At 37.6% G+C, this 18,429-nt stretch overlaps 1 protein-coding gene across 1 annotated transcript in view; it reads right to left on the bottom strand.

The window, feature by feature from the left end:
• Zcchc2 (zinc finger, CCHC domain containing 2) overlaps nucleotides 1-15,897 on the bottom strand; it is a gene marked incomplete at its 5' end in the record, with an annotated part of 39,633 nt that extends 23,736 nt beyond the window's left edge. Inside the window, 4 exon segments of the mRNA XM_013511210.1 lie at nucleotides 5,954-6,066; nucleotides 10,365-10,436; nucleotides 12,606-12,682; nucleotides 15,786-15,897. Of these exon segments, the coding sequence (XP_013366664.1) occupies nucleotides 5,954-6,066; nucleotides 10,365-10,436; nucleotides 12,606-12,682; nucleotides 15,786-15,897 (374 nt within the window).
• Nucleotides 15,898-18,429: the final 2,532 nt, after the last annotated feature.

Genomic DNA, 18,429 nt, shown 5'->3' with positions numbered 1-18,429 from the left:
GAATCAATTAAAATGACCATAAAAATACACTAATTTCATTATGGTTCAGCTAAAAATGGGTTATGTAGCGAATAAAAAACAAGGGAGTGATCTTTTTACACGTACTGATGTGTTGTCTTGTCGCGAGACATTTAATAAAAAAAGCATAAAAATATCATTTCTGAGGAGAACAACAAAGAGTGACATGCTTTAATTTTAACTGAAGTTCTGGTTAAGAGTCAAATTTCAAAAAGTGGTTCCTTGTGGAAGTAATTACTTTTTTCTTCTGAAAATCTCAAGGTTAACAGAAGAATTATACCTATAATATACACAGAATGTTTTTTCACAAATCATAAACAGATGATCAGCTGCCTCAATACCCAGGAAGACATCAGCAAGCATTTTCTACAAATCGTTCTCCTACAATCACTATCAGGAAATAAACACTGCTCAGCCTTTCTCTTAATCCTTGGGCCCCCAGTGAAGTTCTGCAAACTGACTCCAAAGTGTCCTTTTTCTCTCAAAGGCCCAGCTCAGAATCCTGTACTGCATTCAGCTACTACAGGTCTCTATTTCTCAGTCTTTCTGTGGCTCTTCCAGCTGTGAGAGAACAGGGCAAGCATTTTGGGGAACCTTCTCCATGCAGGTGTGGTGTCAGGTTAGAGTCAGGTAGAGCTCTCAAAGCACTGAGGTTGTGTTCTTTTGCAGCAGCAGACTGTGTGGTACACAATTCTAACTAAACCATCACTGACAAGTTCACTTTACCTGATTAAAGTAGCATCTGTTGGGCTTCTTGACTCGGAAGGTGCTTTCTTCCTTTATAACTCAAGAGCATAATTGTGTGGGAAAGGACTTTAATAACGTCAGTACCTTACTCACACATTCAATCAATTCATTTAGTATTTATTTCAAGATGGACTCATGGTTTCTACTGTTTCTTGTTTTGAGGTTCTAATTGCTCAAGATCTGGTAACTCAGACTCCCTTCAATCCTGTGTCCTTGTGACAAAGCCATATCATTCTTTAAGCACTTTGATGCTTTCAGGCACAACAGGCCCACCTTGTATATTTCCTGCCCAAGCCCCAAAATCAGTTTATCCCTCAACAATCCCCAGTTCCTTTTGGTGGAGAATGGTATACAGAAGTTGAGATCTGAGCACCTATATGCCCAGTTACTGGAGTCTGCTGTTTCTGGATCCATTCAATGAGCAGAGCTGGGGAATGAGTGTGTACACATATATATATAAAACCACATTTACTTCTCTACCTGTAGATACTGGAGATCCTATGTTCAATAACTTTAATTCTAATCAGCACTGCATCCAGAGTTCATTCTGATTTTCTCTTTTTCACAGACGAACCTTTCTCCAGTACAGAGCAAGCTGGTTCCCGCTGTCTTTAATATATTTTACATATTTTCTCAAATCCCCTGTAGCAAACTGTTTCCACTACCACTACTCTCTCCCAACACTTACACAGACATCTCTGGCCCCTGCTTGCGCTCCAGTGCCCTGCACGGCCATCCTCTCACAGGTCCCTCCTCACCCTTGGGCTCCTGACACTTGTGCCAGGTCTCCCTCAGCACAGCCCGAAAGTCAATGGCTTTCTCAAGCCTCTTATGCTCCTTCTGCAGTACACAGGGCACATCCTCCCTTCCTGCTACTGGGACATAAATCACTCTACCCTCAGCATTACTTCACTGTTCAGAAGGGAACAGGGAAAAGAGGACAGGAGCAAGCAATGATTTTTTTAAAAAAAATGACAGTCACACAAAGATAGCAGTCACCGCTACTACTAAGGCTTGAACAGTCAGTTCAACATATCTCCTAGAATGTGTATATATGCATTGAGTTTGAAAATAACCAAGCTGAAGAGTAAATATCTGAGAATGTGTAAGAGTAGTCTGGAAACAGAATGAGAAGAAAAACCACGTTTATTTCACATCTAATGAACTAATAAAGCTCTAAATAACTGAAATGCAATACTGGAACAAGAATGACAGATTGAGGGAACAAGAAAACCAGAAATATGTTAACTGAGGAATGCATGATAAAGTAACACATAAGAAATCAATAATATGGGAAGGAATTCATTGTGTCAAAAAAGAAGTCAATTTAGATCTTGACTTCATTTGGTGCAATGAAGTAAATTTCATGATTAAAGGAAGTAATAAAGATACAGGCAAAAAATAAAACAAGAAGAAAAACAATCCTAGTGATTGATCAAAGAGGTCAGGTGGATCTAGCCACGCAGCTAACCAGAGATACAACTACAAACATTAATACGTTCCCACTGGCTTGAACAACCAGTGGAACACGTTTGATGGTCCCATGCCACCTGATGAGCCAGCCAGCCACGTACCACCAGCAGTTCAGAGACGCCTGGCAATGAGACATATGAATTACAGCCCTGTTGTGAACATGTTAAATTAAGTGTATATTTCATACTTCAGGAATACCTCTTTTCATTGTCTTTCTCTTTCCTTTTTTCCTCTTAAAATTAAGGACACCTTAACATCTATGTTCAGAAATATTGCTAATAACTTGTTCTTTTCATGATGTCATTTTCTTCAATCTCTCTGGGTAAGCCACTACGAGACATATACAGACCTAAAATCTGAACAAAGGGACTCTCCAAGTGCACAGAGTCCCACTATCATTGTGCTAACCTGTTAACTTTGGACAGCTGGCAGTACCAAGTTATAATGGCAATTAAATTTCCACCCCAGTTCTGGAGGGAAGATCTACTCTGGAAAGCTATGTGGAAATATGAAACTTCAACAGAGACAACCTTTGAATAGTAGTTACACTTCTAATTATTTATCCCATAGCCAAATTCCTACTTACATGCAAAGATAAATGTTCAAGAATTCTCACTATAGTAATCTGAGTAAACAATCAGCTAAATGTTAATATAGTTTGATTATAATAAAACAGTTAAAGAGCCAGTCTTGAGGGAAAATAAAAGTTTATTTTATACCATAAAGTAGTACAGAGCTTGTCTGTCTCTATGGAAAAGAGTCTATAGAGCAGTAATGAAACTGTCTTTTCACTTTGTAACTTGTGAATTTGGGCCATGTAGTCTTCACTTACTAAAAAAATTAAAGGTACAGTACTCCTCTTCAGAAACTGTTTACATTTTGTATATATAGCAGGTTTTAAAAAATTCATTCAATAAATATTTACAGAACACTTACTGTGTGCCTGGATCTGTACCAGTGATTGGGACTACTTAAAGTCACAAAGTAAAGGTCAGTCTCCACATGCTTCACCTGACTAACAACTATTCTAAAGACTCAGCAGGTGCCTCCGGAAGGACACATTTCTGATATTGTTCTTCAAAGTTTCTTCGATATCCCAAAATTTTCAAGGATATTAATAATTATTTCTTATGTGAGCTGGGCTGAGTTTGAGCTTGACCCCACTATGGCCAGGATAACAGCAGCCCTAACCTGTCAGTCCGTAAGATCATTCTACAATTCCTTCCAAGGCATGCAGTCTGGCTCGGCTCCCTTCATGACCACTCCAGGGCAGACCATGCTTCCAAGTACCCTTCCCTAACAGCACACTAAGATCTCTCTCAAAGTGTTTCTGGATCCAACAATCCATGTACTCACCAGCTGCTGATGCTTTGCTACTCAATGAGTACCTGGTGAACCACCAACATGCCCTGGAGCTTTCTGGAATTGCAGGATCTCAAACCCACTCTAGTTCTGTACATTTTTAACAAGATCCCCAGGAGAGACACATGCACATAAAAGTCTGAGCAGCACAAGGACTCAGAATTTCAATTATTTTGTACTTTCACCCACCCAGTCTTCTAGTTTCATCCTTGGAATGCTCTCTGCTCTACCATTCCTCCTTTCTCTAAACCCCTCCTTTCTGCGCTCCCAAGTTTTCCACACATTCAAATTCTTCAGTGACTAGCGCTTGTACCTTCTATTCTACTAAAACTTGGTTCTAGCATTCCTCACTGCCATTTAGAGGGAAGGTATTTATCTCCTCACTCTCCTAACACGTGTTTGTGCTCCCCTGAGCCTGTCATTCAGCCACTCTGTGTCATGCACCAACCTTTAGGTCAATCCTCCATATCCACATTCAATTCTGGAGCCAGCCTCCCTTTCTCCTCCACCCTAAATTTTCTATCACCTGATGATGACACGGGTGTCTATATGGGTGCCCATCTGACATTGCCTTTTCTCCACTGTCTTCCTCTACATTTCCTATCTCAAGCTAGTCATTTATATTCACAGTCACATTTTAGATCTTGCCATACACTGAAAATACTCTCCCTTTCCCAGATTTCTACTTGTCTGTATTGAGGAACAATGTTTTTTTATTCTTTTCAATCACTTCCATCTTGAGAAAATTCCCCGGGCCTAATTCTTTTCTCAGAGAGCAAGCACCACTAGATTAAGTGATACACATCTCTGCTCTGTCTCTCCACTGGGAAATCTGCTTCTCAAATTAGGCTGTTTTAGGTTCAGCCTTGACCCTAAGCACATGTGCTCTAGAACTGCTTTTACTTAATTTACTTATTAATAACTGCAGTTGGACTCCTTGGCCATTATTCTCCCTTAAAGAGAAGCCCTCAGAGCCAGGTGTGGTTGGCATACACCTATAACCCCAGCACTCAGGAGGCTAAGGCAGGAGGATCACTGCGAGTGTGAAGCCAGTCTGGGTGAGAAAGTAAGTTCAAGGTCAACCTGAACTGTATAGTGAAACCCTGGCTCAAAAAGACAAAAAAAGAAAGGAGAGAGAGAAGCCCTAAGAGAAGAGTAAGGATGGATGTCAAAACCACAACTATCTAACCTCCAAAATTATTAGCAACCTCATCCATACCTTAGACATCTCACACGCTAAACCCCAACTTGATTCCTTCTGCTTAATTACCAATTACTACCACGACACTTGTTTCCCAAGCATGGTGCAGTTTACTCTGTCATTCACCTCTCACTCATACTTTTCAGCTGAGATCTGATGGTCCATCATTTGTTTAAAACTGAGCATTCTTGCTAAATTCCCTTGCCTTGTTGTCCTATTGTCACACCCAAGAAAGTCCCCAGCCAGCACAAACCCAACCATGTATTTTCTTTATTCTTAGACAACAACTGGTACGAAGATCTTTTTTTAAATGCACACAACAGGGCAGACTGATACGACTGTAAGTATTGATCTTAGCTGAATTACACATCTTGTCCAGTTTACTACTTTTCCTTTATGAGGGTGCTTTCAGGATCCCTGCACAGTTTTAAATCTCTTCTACTTGCAAGCATTTGACACTGGCCTCAAAATAATTTAACCCAGCTCAGGTAAAAATAAAAACCTCTAGAAAAACATTCCAACTTCCCATCATGAAACAAGTAAATTTACCTACTCCACACCCAGCCCGCCTGCATGCCACTGATAACCTCTTGTGTGTGCATTCAATCTCTTCTTCTGTCTCTGCAGGCACATGGGAAACTTTGGTAATGAATTCAAGACAGGGTTTATGTGTCCCTAGCATCATATTTAACTCACACATCACTCACACCTGTCTTTTCCAGTGGTTCAACCACTCGTTAAGGGCAAAGACTTGTCCTTATTTGGCACAGGGCTCCAGAGAAGTGAATGGTGGTGAACAAGGGCCACTTCCCTTCACTTCCCATCTATCAGCCTAATATTCTTACTTAACAACTTAAAACCTCTCCCAATTTTAGCCCTTGGACAAGAGCTCCTCTTAGTGAAATTTTTATGAAGAAAATAAGAGGCTTTACTCAATATCTTTTAGAATATCTTTTAGAAAAAACTAAATTTTATGAAATTAGAAAACTGAAAAACACAATGACAAAGTAAGTTTGACATCTTTTACTGTGAGCCTAGAACTAAACAGCACAGTATTAAAAAGCTCACTTTTGAAGTACTCAAGAGAATCTCTGTACTCCCTTTAAAACCTATCCTATGCATCTACAGTCACCTGTCATGTGAAACTGTTACCTTAGGATGGGCTCCAGGTCAGAATGACGACGCTCCTCCCTTTTCAGGGAACCCTGATTCAGGGCTCTTAAGATGGTCTTGTCAAAAGTCTCTGAAGACAATTCCTTTGGAAGCTAGAAAAGAAAAACAATATCTATGCTAAATTTCTCACTGGCAAATATGTTACAGATGTGTAAAATGAACACAAATGCCTTCTGTTCATAAATCATTCAGAAGCAGTTTCCCTTCCAAACCTTTATCACACTGGATCTTTGTGACCCTCCTCTAGGAAAATCACATTTTCCTTTGAGTATACCTCAGGGCTTGTATGCACAGGAACTTTGTAGCCCTTTATATACTGTACACCTGCACGGACGTCACACTTACAATCATACTGCACTACACTAGGTTCAAGTTGAATTGAACATTTTACATAGTATACCTGGTATTATTTGTATCTTGGAATAGTATTCTTAAAAGTGTTATCTCCACCTTTACAGTTTTACTCTGGTATCTCTTGTTTCACATTTTAACTTCAGGCACTACCAGACTATCAGTGCTATGCACCAAAGAAAGAACAAAGTTATAAAGGCAGGGTGCAAGGCCTTCAATCTTTTTTACATCAAAAACTCTTTTGTTTTGTTTTTTTTTTTTTTTGATTTTTCTCCGGTACCAGGAACCGAACTCACGACCTTGCGCTTGCCAGGCAGGCGATTTTGCCGCTGAGCTAAATCCCCAGCCCCCAAAAACTCTTAATTAGAGGTTTTCCTCAAGGTGATGGGGATGCCTTCTGTGCAATGTAACTACAAACCATAAAAAAACCCTTGGGAAAAAATATTTTAAAATTAAAACCAGTATTTTTTGTAATTTTACTCAATTAGTATACTTTTAAAAATTTCCAGTAAGCTAACTCTTTGTAAAACTAGCTTCAAGAATTCCAAGTTTTAAATATGACTTTTATGAATATATGAATTACTGGCACTTTCACTAAAGTTAATGGTAACTAAAATTATGACCAGAATCACTAACACATTATCTAAAGAGCCACAGGAATTAAAAAAAAAAAAAACCCTATGTAAACTGATTTGCATATATACAGCCTCCATTTTAGAATCCAAAGTAAATATTCTTCTGAAAAATAAGCATTCTAAGTCAAAAACTGAAAAAATGAAAAATCTAGCAAATGCAGTATAAACCATTACTAATTTTAGGCACACCAGACTATGGAATCAAGATGCTCTGCCACAACAAAGCCCACTCAACCTTGTAAGATCAAAGGATCTGGTGATATCCACACACCCACTGTGGAAATCATGTCCTCTGACCATACTGCGAAGAAACAAGCTCTGGATTGATACATTTTCCCAACACAGAAATTACTATTCATGTCAATATTTATACTTTGATAGTATTATCATTCACATGGCATTTATCATATCACCAATTTTAAACATAATTTCTACTGAATATCTGTACATAGCTAAAGAAAACCAGCTTCTGAGGAAAAATCTATTTTAATTATCAAATTACTGATGACCGTTCTAAACACTGAAAGCAACAGTAATGTACATAAATTTTCACCAAGACAATGACACGGTTCACATTGCAGGCAGGTGCTTGACAGCAGACACTCATTGCTAGGCAGTGTGAATATGTAATCATTAGCATTTACAAACTAATTTATTTTCAAGCGGTTTTTATCTCTAATTTACAGGACCTATTTCCAGTCCTAAAAGAAGCATATCTGCTTAAAATATATGCTCTCAACTGTACTGTTTAAATTGTAGTCCCTTATTTTGAATTTTCCTCCCTCTCCATCTCAGCTCTAGCATATCAGCTCACTTCCCACCTGTGAAGTCCTGCCTTGGCCTCAGCACAAGCTCAGAGTAATGAAAAGTTTTTGTATCTAGCTATATAAATGTAACTTTAAAAATACTGAGGCCTAATTTACAAATAAAACCTCATTACAATTCAGTTTTCCTAGTACCTCTTGCTCATCTACTCAACTCCTACCTCTTCTAACATTCAGATTCCTAGTTTGTTCCCAGATCAACTGTTTCAGGCACTGTGGATGCAGCAGTGAGGGAAGACACAAAAACCCTGCCTGCATGAAGTTTCTCGTAATGTGAAGAAAAATACACCCAAGGATGGGGCCAGATACGCAGTCAGAAGCTGCTATCTCCATGGCAGAAAGAAGACTTGACAGCCCTGACCTCACGTCCACTTTTCCACACTGCAGCAAAGTGCAACTCAAGAGCACACACACAAACTAAAGGGTGTTAGTCTGCATAGTGGTCAAAAGGACAAGTTTTGCTCTTGAAGTTTTGTAAATGATGTTAAAAGAAAGGAAAAATTCATTCTAGAAGTATACATGTTGCAGATTATTTCATGTTACTGAGAGGCACATATACTATTTTAGAAAAATACTGGAATATTCAAATGTTGGCTAGAAAGGGAGGATCATTAATTACCGTAATTATTAAGAGTAAATTACTTATTTGGGGTTGTATTCATTTTTTAAATATTTACCTTTTAGAGAAATTTGTGTGACTAAAGAAATGACATCTGTCAAGACATACAATTGCTGAAGCTTAAAGAAGGAAACTGAGTAAGAGAAAGGAGACTGCCTGGGAGCCAGGACATAAGCTAGCGGTGGGCTGTGTGCCCACTCACTGATCTCACCGTTAGATGACAAGGAGGTGGCAACTCCATAGGCAAACTTGTGTCAAGTAACCTGACTCTGGTATGTGGCAGTGCTTCTCAGGCTCAGCTGTGTCCCCTGTAGCTCACCCTTGCAGCATTAGAATTATGTCACAGAAAGCCAACAGAAGACGGGAAACAAGAGTACGTTGTTCCCTAACTCAAATGATGGCTGCTCATGATTACTTGCCCTTAAACTTTGATAAATGTATGCTATTAAGAGATAAGAGAGGTAGAAATAATTCAAAGAGATTTTCAAAGTGTATGTGGAAGTGGATGGCGCAGTCCTGCCTGGCTAACTTCTTCAACCAGAGTGCCATCTAGGAGCTTACTTTCTTCAATGGGTGTGTGCTGTCTCACTGACGGGGCCTGGCTGGGATGCAGCTACTCTTCTCCCTGGCACTCTTCTACTCCTAAGACTGAGTCAAGCAGATGGAAGCAAGTGCTCACAGGCCAACTCCTTCTATAGCTGTCTTCTCCCTTATCAAGCTGTCTGAGCTGGCGGGTCATAGGAGGCACAAGGCCTCTTGAAAGTAGAACAAAACTCATCCCCATCTTTACATGCAGGCAGGTCATTAACTTGAGGGAGTGAAGAAGTCCCGGACCCTGAACTTCAACAGCTTAGTTCAAACTATGTCACTGGAAAATGGAACTACTCAAGTCACCTCTGGGTGTTATTTCATTCAGATACATGACCAAAAAGCCCAGCTGACAGCATTTCAAACTATATTCTCCTCAGAGAATCAGCCTGTGGTTTGTTGCTCAAAGCCTTAATGGAAAAGAGTCTCTCGTGGATTTAAGAACGAAAGGACACGTGATTTGAAAAGAATACACATGGTGAGTGGACAACTTAAAAACCAACACTAGCTTGAAAATTTCAGATGGTATAGGTTCACTAACTATACTTTTATCCAAAACTTAGTAATTGAGTTGGGAATGTTTCTTATTTATGGACTTTCTGCTTTATCTCCCTATTAATAATTAAGATGGGTGTGGTGGTACCAGCCTGTAATCCCAGCACTCTGGGAGGCTGAGGCATGAGGACTGCAAGTTTAAGTCTTGCCTGGACAACTTTGTAAAGGTCTTTGATTCAATCCCCAATACCACCAAAAAAAAAAATTCTTATTGAGAGCTAGTAATTTATTGATCATTTAGCTCTACCTCTATTCTTTTTAATAAAGTCTAATTAGTACATAAAAGAAACAGGTGAGGGTTTGAAGAAATGATCTTAAGATACCTTTCCCCTCTGTAAATTTGTATGTTTCTATTATCTTCTTATTCCCAATAGTCAGAAAATGTTATCATACAGGAAGGAGTAGAAGTGGGGGAGCTGGAACTCAAGGAAGAAGATGAAGCAGGATTTAAGAGAAGCTCACCGAGAGAGCCGAGTAGCTGTTCAGTACCATATGAAAACAGGCCCCATCTAAGTTTTTAGACATACTCTCCAAGGGGAAGTGCCCTTGCAAGTACCCACCAACAAAGTACATCTTTGTAAGGAACTACGAAAAGGTTCCATTTTTTAAAGACAGGGAAATCCCTTCATGATTTCCTTATGTTAGTAATGTAAGGTAAAAAGACTTACACTAATGTAACATGGTATCTTTATAGCTCATATTCATCCAGAGTTTGGAGCAACCTTATCTATGTGTTTTACTTTTCTTTTGACATTGAGGATTTTAGATTCTTTATATTATGTAAAAATGATTTTAATTAAAAAAATCTGTAATTTTACCTTCAGTAGAAATTCCTGTAGTTCTTGGTGGGTTTTTGTTACTGTTGTGACTGAAAGATCAGACCAATTTACCTGATTTAAAAAAACACACACATATTGTAATGGTTATCACTTACACATGAACTGCCTAGAAAAAAGTCACGTGTAAAACAAAGGGCCTTACTTAAATTTTATTAAAAGTAACACATATAAAGTTCATCTAGCATTGTCATTTCTTCAAAGTTGTTACACTGTACACTGACATAGTCTACTCAAGTTTTCTAATAATAATTCCTTTTAAACTGCATTTTTAAAAATAAGCAATCTTAAAATGTGACTGTTTTGGTAATTTTTCTAAAAGGAAATGTTTTCATGGTTTTTTGAGTAACGTTATAGACTCTAAAATGATAGACAGTACAAACAAGGCATGCCAAAGATGAAATTATAGTTCTATCTCCTGAAACTTAATAAATACACATTAAGAGAAATAATTAGACCATACTATCCTTCTTCAGTAGTATAATTTATTATTTTGGGGAGATTTATACTTAATAAAGAGGTTTCTTCTTTATCTCAGATCTTTAAAATTCTAATAAGATGCTCAGGGCAGGTATGATTACCTTCATTTTCAGATGGAGAAACTAAAGCTCAGAAAGGGGAACTCACCAAGGTATGACCTAAGGAAGCACACAGTCAGAACTGGAACTACTTAGTGCTGCTCGACCTTGTTGGCTTTTAACTCTGTGGGTTCAGTTGTGGCCTAGAACTAATTTCTGCTCTACCTATTTGAGCTAAATAAATATTTGAATGTGGCTAATATCTAAGCCTTATCAATTAATTATATCATAATTAATAACACACTTAAAATATATAAGAAACTTTACTTAGTAACCCTTAAAATAATCTTTTAAACATTCTTACATGTTTTAAAATATGTGATTGTTTGTTGAGCAGCTACTATGGCAGGTACTGTTCTGACTCTTATCAGAGGATATAGGAACAGACACGATAATAAAAGTCTACACTGGCTGAACTCACAACGCAGTGCTGGAGACAAATAAAAACCAAACGTATACATAAGAATTACTATCAGTGTTTAGTGCTTTAAAGATGAATAGGTCTGAAACAAGAATAGATAGGTGTCAAGAAGGCCCCTGAGCAGGGATTATTTGAGGTAATGGTTAGATGTGCCTTGGCACAGGGGGAGAAGATAGTGAGGTCTTAAGGAAGGAATAAGCTGTGAGCTCTAGCAACAAAGGAAGAACCAGCATGCCTGAGCATTGTAGACTAAATCATGCCATAAATGAGATATGCAGAGATTAGGACTGAAAAATCTGAATGAAAATAGAGAATATTCTTCCCTCTAAGTAGAAGCTAGGGCTTTGAAATTCATTCAATAAATGTACTGACTAAGTCAAACAGGTTGAGATGGCAAAGGATGAAGACTCCTGCTCTCTACATGGTATTACTCTACCGGAAGGATCTACGAAAGTATAACGTCTGTAGAAGACCTCAGATGAAGGAGGAAACATTCTACTGGAGGCTTAGAAGTCACTCCAGGAGAAGGTAAAGCTAAAATTTGGCAAGCTCTGCCTCTGACGAACTGATGCAAAGCAGCACAGAAACATGGCTTCATTCTTGTGGCCTCACCTGTAATCCAACCTTAGGAGAAAGGGCACTACAATGAAGAAGCCCCAACAGGGAGAATCAGGAAGGTGTGGACAAGGAATCCATGTCATACTGAACAGGCACAAAGGAGTCCTGGAAAATCTTATTCTGGCAGTAACAGAAACAGAACGGGGCTCCATGGTTAATGAGACAGCTGACTAAAGCACAGGTAGTAGAGAAATTACAGGTAAGAATTCAAGGCAATAAAGCAGGGACTGAAAACATGGAGAAAAGAGAGGAAGAGAAAAATGCCAGGGAAAAAAAGGCGAGGTTAAGATAGGCTTGTGATCTTGACTTTAAAAATATCAATGAAAATGTTTGCTACCACTTTTAATTGTCTCCTTAAATCTAAGACTATCATTTCTTTATAATACAATTGTCAAGAGTAATTTTATAGTGATACAGCTTTTTAAAAAAACTTGGCAAATCAGCTAGTGTACACACAGGAAAATGGCACATTCCATTAAGTAAAAACTCTCTCTCTATACATAAATATTTTTTCCTTTAAATTAGCAAACCTGCCTGGCGTTAAGTTCTTCTAAAGAACACTTAACAGGGTATGTGAGATTATCTTTGTGGGTGAGAACAGCTTACTTTGAAAGTGTACTCCCAATATTTGTCAGCCCTTTTTTTCTGGACTCCTTTCAACATTATCTTCTCAATGTGTACAGCTGAAAGAAAAAACACAGACATGCTGACTTATGGTTCATAGACGAGTTACACAATTCATTTATCCAAAGTAACTTATAATTTGACAAATGCTTAGTAATTCAGCTATTTATCTTTACTACTAGCCTTAAATCATTAAAGCAGAAGCACTGCAATACGTCAAGCATCATACAGTATTTTTTTCTGCATGCGTATGACATGCTGAGTGCCCAAGTACAGTCAAGCACTCTGCCAACACTACAGATAGAAAAGGACAAATAAAAGAGGCCTGAAGATATTTTCTCCATGATATTCTTGAAAATTGTTACTCAGATTATCAAAGATAGCAGTTTTAACAACAAATATCATTCATTTGTTTATACATAAGTGTAAACTAGAAAACATCTATTTTTATAACTACTTAACAGTAACATAACTGACAAAAATTTCTAATTGGAAATTAAATTTTTTAATATCATACAATGATAAATAATACAAACAACAATGATGAAGGTTCACTGTAGCAAAATCTTTTACAATTACAAAAATAAAACATTGGACATAACACTAAACTTAGAAACAGTTAATCTGAATTCAACTCATTAGTTTATTCATGAAGTAAACAAACATACAAACTCAACTATTCATTTTATACCTCCTTTGGTGAAAAGTATCACCCTAGAAATAAAATGAAAAAAGTCAATTTGAAAAGAGCCCATCTACTGAACGTAATACAAAGACTTAAAAACAGGTTGCAGCTCAGACTATCAACAGAAGAAATAATACTTTATAATGAAGGAGGTAACATCAAAGGCTGACAATGAGTATAATAAAGGTCACAAAAATTAGGTTAGGAAAGTAATGCAACACAAGAGGGTAGGTGCTTTTTGGATTCAGGGGAGCAAGACATGAGGAAGAAAAAGGATTCAGTTCTGCTTTAGAAAAAGTTAAAACAGATGAAGAATATATATACAAAGTGACAAAATATAGAGGAAGAAATGAAGATTGTTATAGATCATGAATAGTGGGCAATGAAACAGCATAAAATACAGAAATATGCAAAGAAATGGGCATTCCTAATTAACAGAGGAAAGATCATTTCTAGTACTTTGTGCCAATTTTCAAAATATATAATGTTTGGTAGGCTGTTTCTGGGGCTAGTCTCCCCTTTGTGGGCCAGAAATGTTTAGGATGACAGAAAAAATACCTCAAAAGCCAAAAAGTGTATGAATCCCTGGCCCTGGGCAGTATTACAAATGCTGAAGTAGGGCTGGGCATGTTTGCTGTTTCCAAAAACTGTGACATTAATTCAAAGAATGATGCTATTAAACAAAAACCTCCTGAATTAATCTACATTCAAAAACAAAGCAGCTCTACCTCTATAAAATCACTGGGCTCAAAGGTGGGGGACCTTCGGTTTGGGTTTTTTTAGGAGGTCAGATCCCAGTACAGCTTAGCAGAAAATGTCATGATGGCATTACATTACATGGCAGTATGCCTTTGGTTTCAGCTTGGATTTCGAGTTATACTTGCTGTTATCTACCAAAATCAAGCTAAGATATAACAGGAGAGCAAATGGCAGCGATGGTAAATCTTTTAGAACTTTCAATGCCATAAACAGCCTGTTGTAGCATGCGTGCCTAGGTTTGCCACCACTGGTATATGGCAAGGAATGGCTAATGAGAAGGCCTTAACACTCATAAATTAAAACAGCAGGTGAGCCAGCATGGTGAAGCACGCTGTAATCCCAGCACTCAGGAGGATGAGGCAGGAGGATCACTGTGAGTTCAAGACCAGCCTGGGCTAAAAAGTGAGCTTAAGGCCAACCCCAGAACTCCATTGTGTGACCCTGTCTCAAAAAAAAATAGTATGTGTATTTTTTTAAGTTAGGAATTTAAGAACAATCATCTATAACACTACCTTATTAATTGGTAGCATTTTGAGAGCCTTTGTTTTTATTAAAATAAAAGGACTTTCTTAGTTACTTATATATTCAATGATTCAATTGAAATCTGTGAATAAGGTAATCTAATAGAAGAGAATAGTACTGTGATCATCTTGAACAGAAGTGGTAATTATGTAAATGATTTTTTCCTAATTAAATATTCAGATCCAGGAAAAATATATTACACAAAATGGTTACTGATGGGACTAAAAGGACACACAGTAATGTAAATATGGAGTTCTGTATTTGAATATGATGCTTATTGTTTCTTTGGGCTCTTTTAGAACCTTGATGGCAGCCAACATTTTCAGTTTCAGTATTTCTACCCGAGTCAGGCATGGTAGCACATACCCATAATCCTAGCATTTGAGAGGCTGAGGTAGGAGGATTGCCATGAGTTTGAGGCCAGCCTGGGCTACGTAGTGAGTTTAAGGCCAGTCTGAACTACATAGCAAGACCTTGTCTCAAAAAAACCAAAAAACAAATCCTCCCAGTAGAGGCTAACAGACTCCCCAGATGTGAAGAGATCTGAACTCATTATCTGTTTTGATGACATCGTACTTTCATTCTTCTACCCAGCCCCCATAACACATTCCTGCTGGCTTAAACCACCAGTGTTACATGCATGGCCGTCCCACTGGCCAGCGTGTACCACTGGTGGCACAAATTGATCTTTATCCTTTTATCTAATCCCCTTATCTTTTTACTAAAAAAATTAATGAAAAGCCAACCAATGGGACAGTCATGAACATACCACTGGTGGTTCAAACCATCTACAGTGAGACAAACTACAGCCTTCTTGTGAGTGTGTTAAAAACACATTATAGTGAACTCTGTAAAACTTATTTTTTGGCAGACACTGAGCAAAGTATGTTCTACATACAAAGCACTAAAGAAATACTTTGGGAACAGGACAAAGTCTTTACTCTTTGGAAGCATATGACTATGTTTAAGGCAGATGCAAAAACTGACTATAAGACACAACAGAAAAGTGCAGGCTACAACAAGCTAAGGCTGCAAAGCAGAGGAGCCCACAGTGTAGAGAGCAGAACCAGGAGGACTGGCTTTGAGCAAAACCTAGTACCAGCAGGATTACTCCCCTCCAAAAAAAAAGAGAATGAAGAGTTAAACAGTGTAAAGAATACTCTGCTTTAGGTTTACAATACATAGAGGGGCCATACCTTCTCGCTGAGCTCTATGAGGTACCACAGTAGGTCCATCCTGAGATATTGGGGCTTGTTCTATTAAATTGGTCTCATTATTTTGCATGCAATCACCATGAGCAGAGTTGTTCTGAAGGAGGAAGAGGAGGGCATGTTAATCTATACCAGAGTAACAAATCTCACAAAAACAAACCAGAGTAAAGTCTTACAGTTTAAATAATCCTTTTAACAGCAATTTTTAGAGCGACTACGTATTAAGGGCAGAAAGGCATAAAGAATCAGGGCTATAAGTAAAAGAAGTAGCAGCAAACATTTTATCTGCATTTACTAGTACTACTCTCTCAATTACTTTCCCAGCTGTCTTGAAACATACATAATTGTATATTGCTATTCAGAGCTGCTAGTGATGTCAATTTTATACCACAATGAGCCAGAATCAAAAGGACATACATAATAAAAAGTACAATTTTTGCTAATACTCAAAGGTAATGGCATCAGTACTTTTCATACTAATCACAGGACAATTTTTATTTACTGCTTGTTTTTAATGACACTCTATAGACAGATGTTAGGAAAATTTTACAAAAAATATTATCAACACATGCCAAATCTTTCTAAATAAGAACAGTGCAGTGAGCTTACTATTAAAGTTAAATCATCTAACAGCAATTTTGTGTTCTATGCACTACTACTTGAGTTTTCTCAGCCAATCATTAGGCAGTTGTTTGTAGTAGTAAAGAGCATGCAAATCTTACAACTTTCCAGAATTAAAGCACCACCACATACATATTGTTATTATAAGCAAAAAGAAAATATAGCTTTGTATCAGTTCTTATCATAAGTCACAGCTCATCTTCTGCCCCTTTCTGCTCACACTGCAAAATAGCATTTGTATCAAAATCACCTCAGTTTCAAGAACCAACTACAAGTCTATAAATCTGCAGTAAATAATTTACATTGATTAAAAAAAATATGCAAAGAAATGCAGGGAATAGAAGACCTTAAACTTCCTAAAAATCTCCATTTAAAATATTTTATTGTTGTCCCAGTCATGCATCCTGGCCTGATGAGTGTGGTCTCCTAGAGATAGCTCTACTTGTGAGAATAAAGCACTGTATTAGATACTCTTGGGGACTACCCTTCAGCCTTACATTAGAGTCTATCTTTTAGAAACCCAAGGAAATTGAGATTGTCTACAAAGGGCCACTGAATGAGGAGCACACAAACCTCTTTCGTTAATATACAACTTCTAAAATGTTTAGCCTGATGGCATTTACCAACTTTCAATATTACTGATTTTTAAAATGTGATTATGAGTTATTTTAACAACCAAATCATGTACATATATCCTAACCCAGATTGTATAAAATCTTTCATTACAAAGTAGCAAGATCAAACTTGATGAAGAAATTTTGCTTCTCAAAAATTCAACACTGTTGTAAGCACTCTTAAAAAAATCAAGACATACAAGCCTGCAGGTGAAACTCAGTGTAGAATGCCTGTTAGCACATAGAAAGCCTTGGAAGGGAAGAAGGAAAGGAGAAGAGCAATGAAGGAAAGAAGTGAAAGAGAAGGAAAAAGAAAAGCCAAGTCTTCTCAAATAGTTTTATTAACCAGAAGCTTACTGAAGTGATCAGACATTTCAAGCAAATAGTATGTTTCTATATTGCTTGTGTATGGTTCATAAATTTAAAAGAACATACTTTCAAATATAAATGAATGAAAAATAAGTTTTCATTAGAGAAAGCAAATAAAAACCATATATCACTTCATAAGCATAAGGATGATTATCTAAAAATAAAAGCAAAATGAGAAACAAGTGCTGAGGACTGGGATGTAGTTCAGTGGCACAGGGACTGCCTGGCAAGCGCAAGGTCCTCAGTTTAATTCCCAGTACCAGAAACAAAAAAAGTGCTGTTGAGGATTCGGAGACTCTGGAATCCTTGGAATCCTGGTGCACTGATGGTATATGAAATGGTGCAGTCACTGTGTAAAAAAATATGACAGTTCCTCAAAAAAAATTAAACACAGAATTACTGCAATTCTGATTGCAGATACACAAAGTGAAAGCAAGGAACAGGTAATGAATACTAATGTTCATAGCAGCATTATTCATAGTAGTCACAAGATCGAAATAAATGTTCATTGATAGATGAACAGATAATATATGGTATATACATAAATTATGCATTAGCCTTAAAAACGATACATACTGTGACACAGAGGAATCTTCAGCACAGCAGGCTAAGCAAAGTAAGTCAGACACCTTTGTTTAATAAGCTAAGAAAACTGAGAGTCTGGGTTTCTATCCAAGAACCCTAGTTCATAATTGTTTTTGCCTCCCCCCATCTCAGCATGTGCCAAGGCTATAAAACTATTCAGACAAACCAGGCACAGTATGTCACATATCTGTAATCCCAACACTCTAAGAGGCTGAGGCAGGAAGACCATAACTTTAAGCCTAGACAGTGCAATTCAGCAGAACTCTATCTCAAAGTCAAAAAAAAAAAAAAAAAAAGCTTGGGATGTAGCTCAATACAAAGGCCCTGGGTTCAACCTCTAATACCACTGAAAACCCATTCAAAGTTTAGACGCTACTTATAAAGTCCACACATGACCTACTGAGATCAGAATTACGGTATTTACTAGCTGAACCAGAGAG

This window comes from Chinchilla lanigera, unplaced genomic scaffold, assembly GCF_000276665.1.
Source record: "Chinchilla lanigera isolate Chin_1 unplaced genomic scaffold, ChiLan1.0 scaffold00001, whole genome shotgun sequence".
NCBI lineage: Eukaryota > Metazoa > Chordata > Mammalia > Rodentia > Chinchillidae > Chinchilla > Chinchilla lanigera.
The sequence above is the reverse complement of the archived record's forward strand: the minus strand, read 5'-3'. Positions and strand labels throughout refer to the sequence as shown.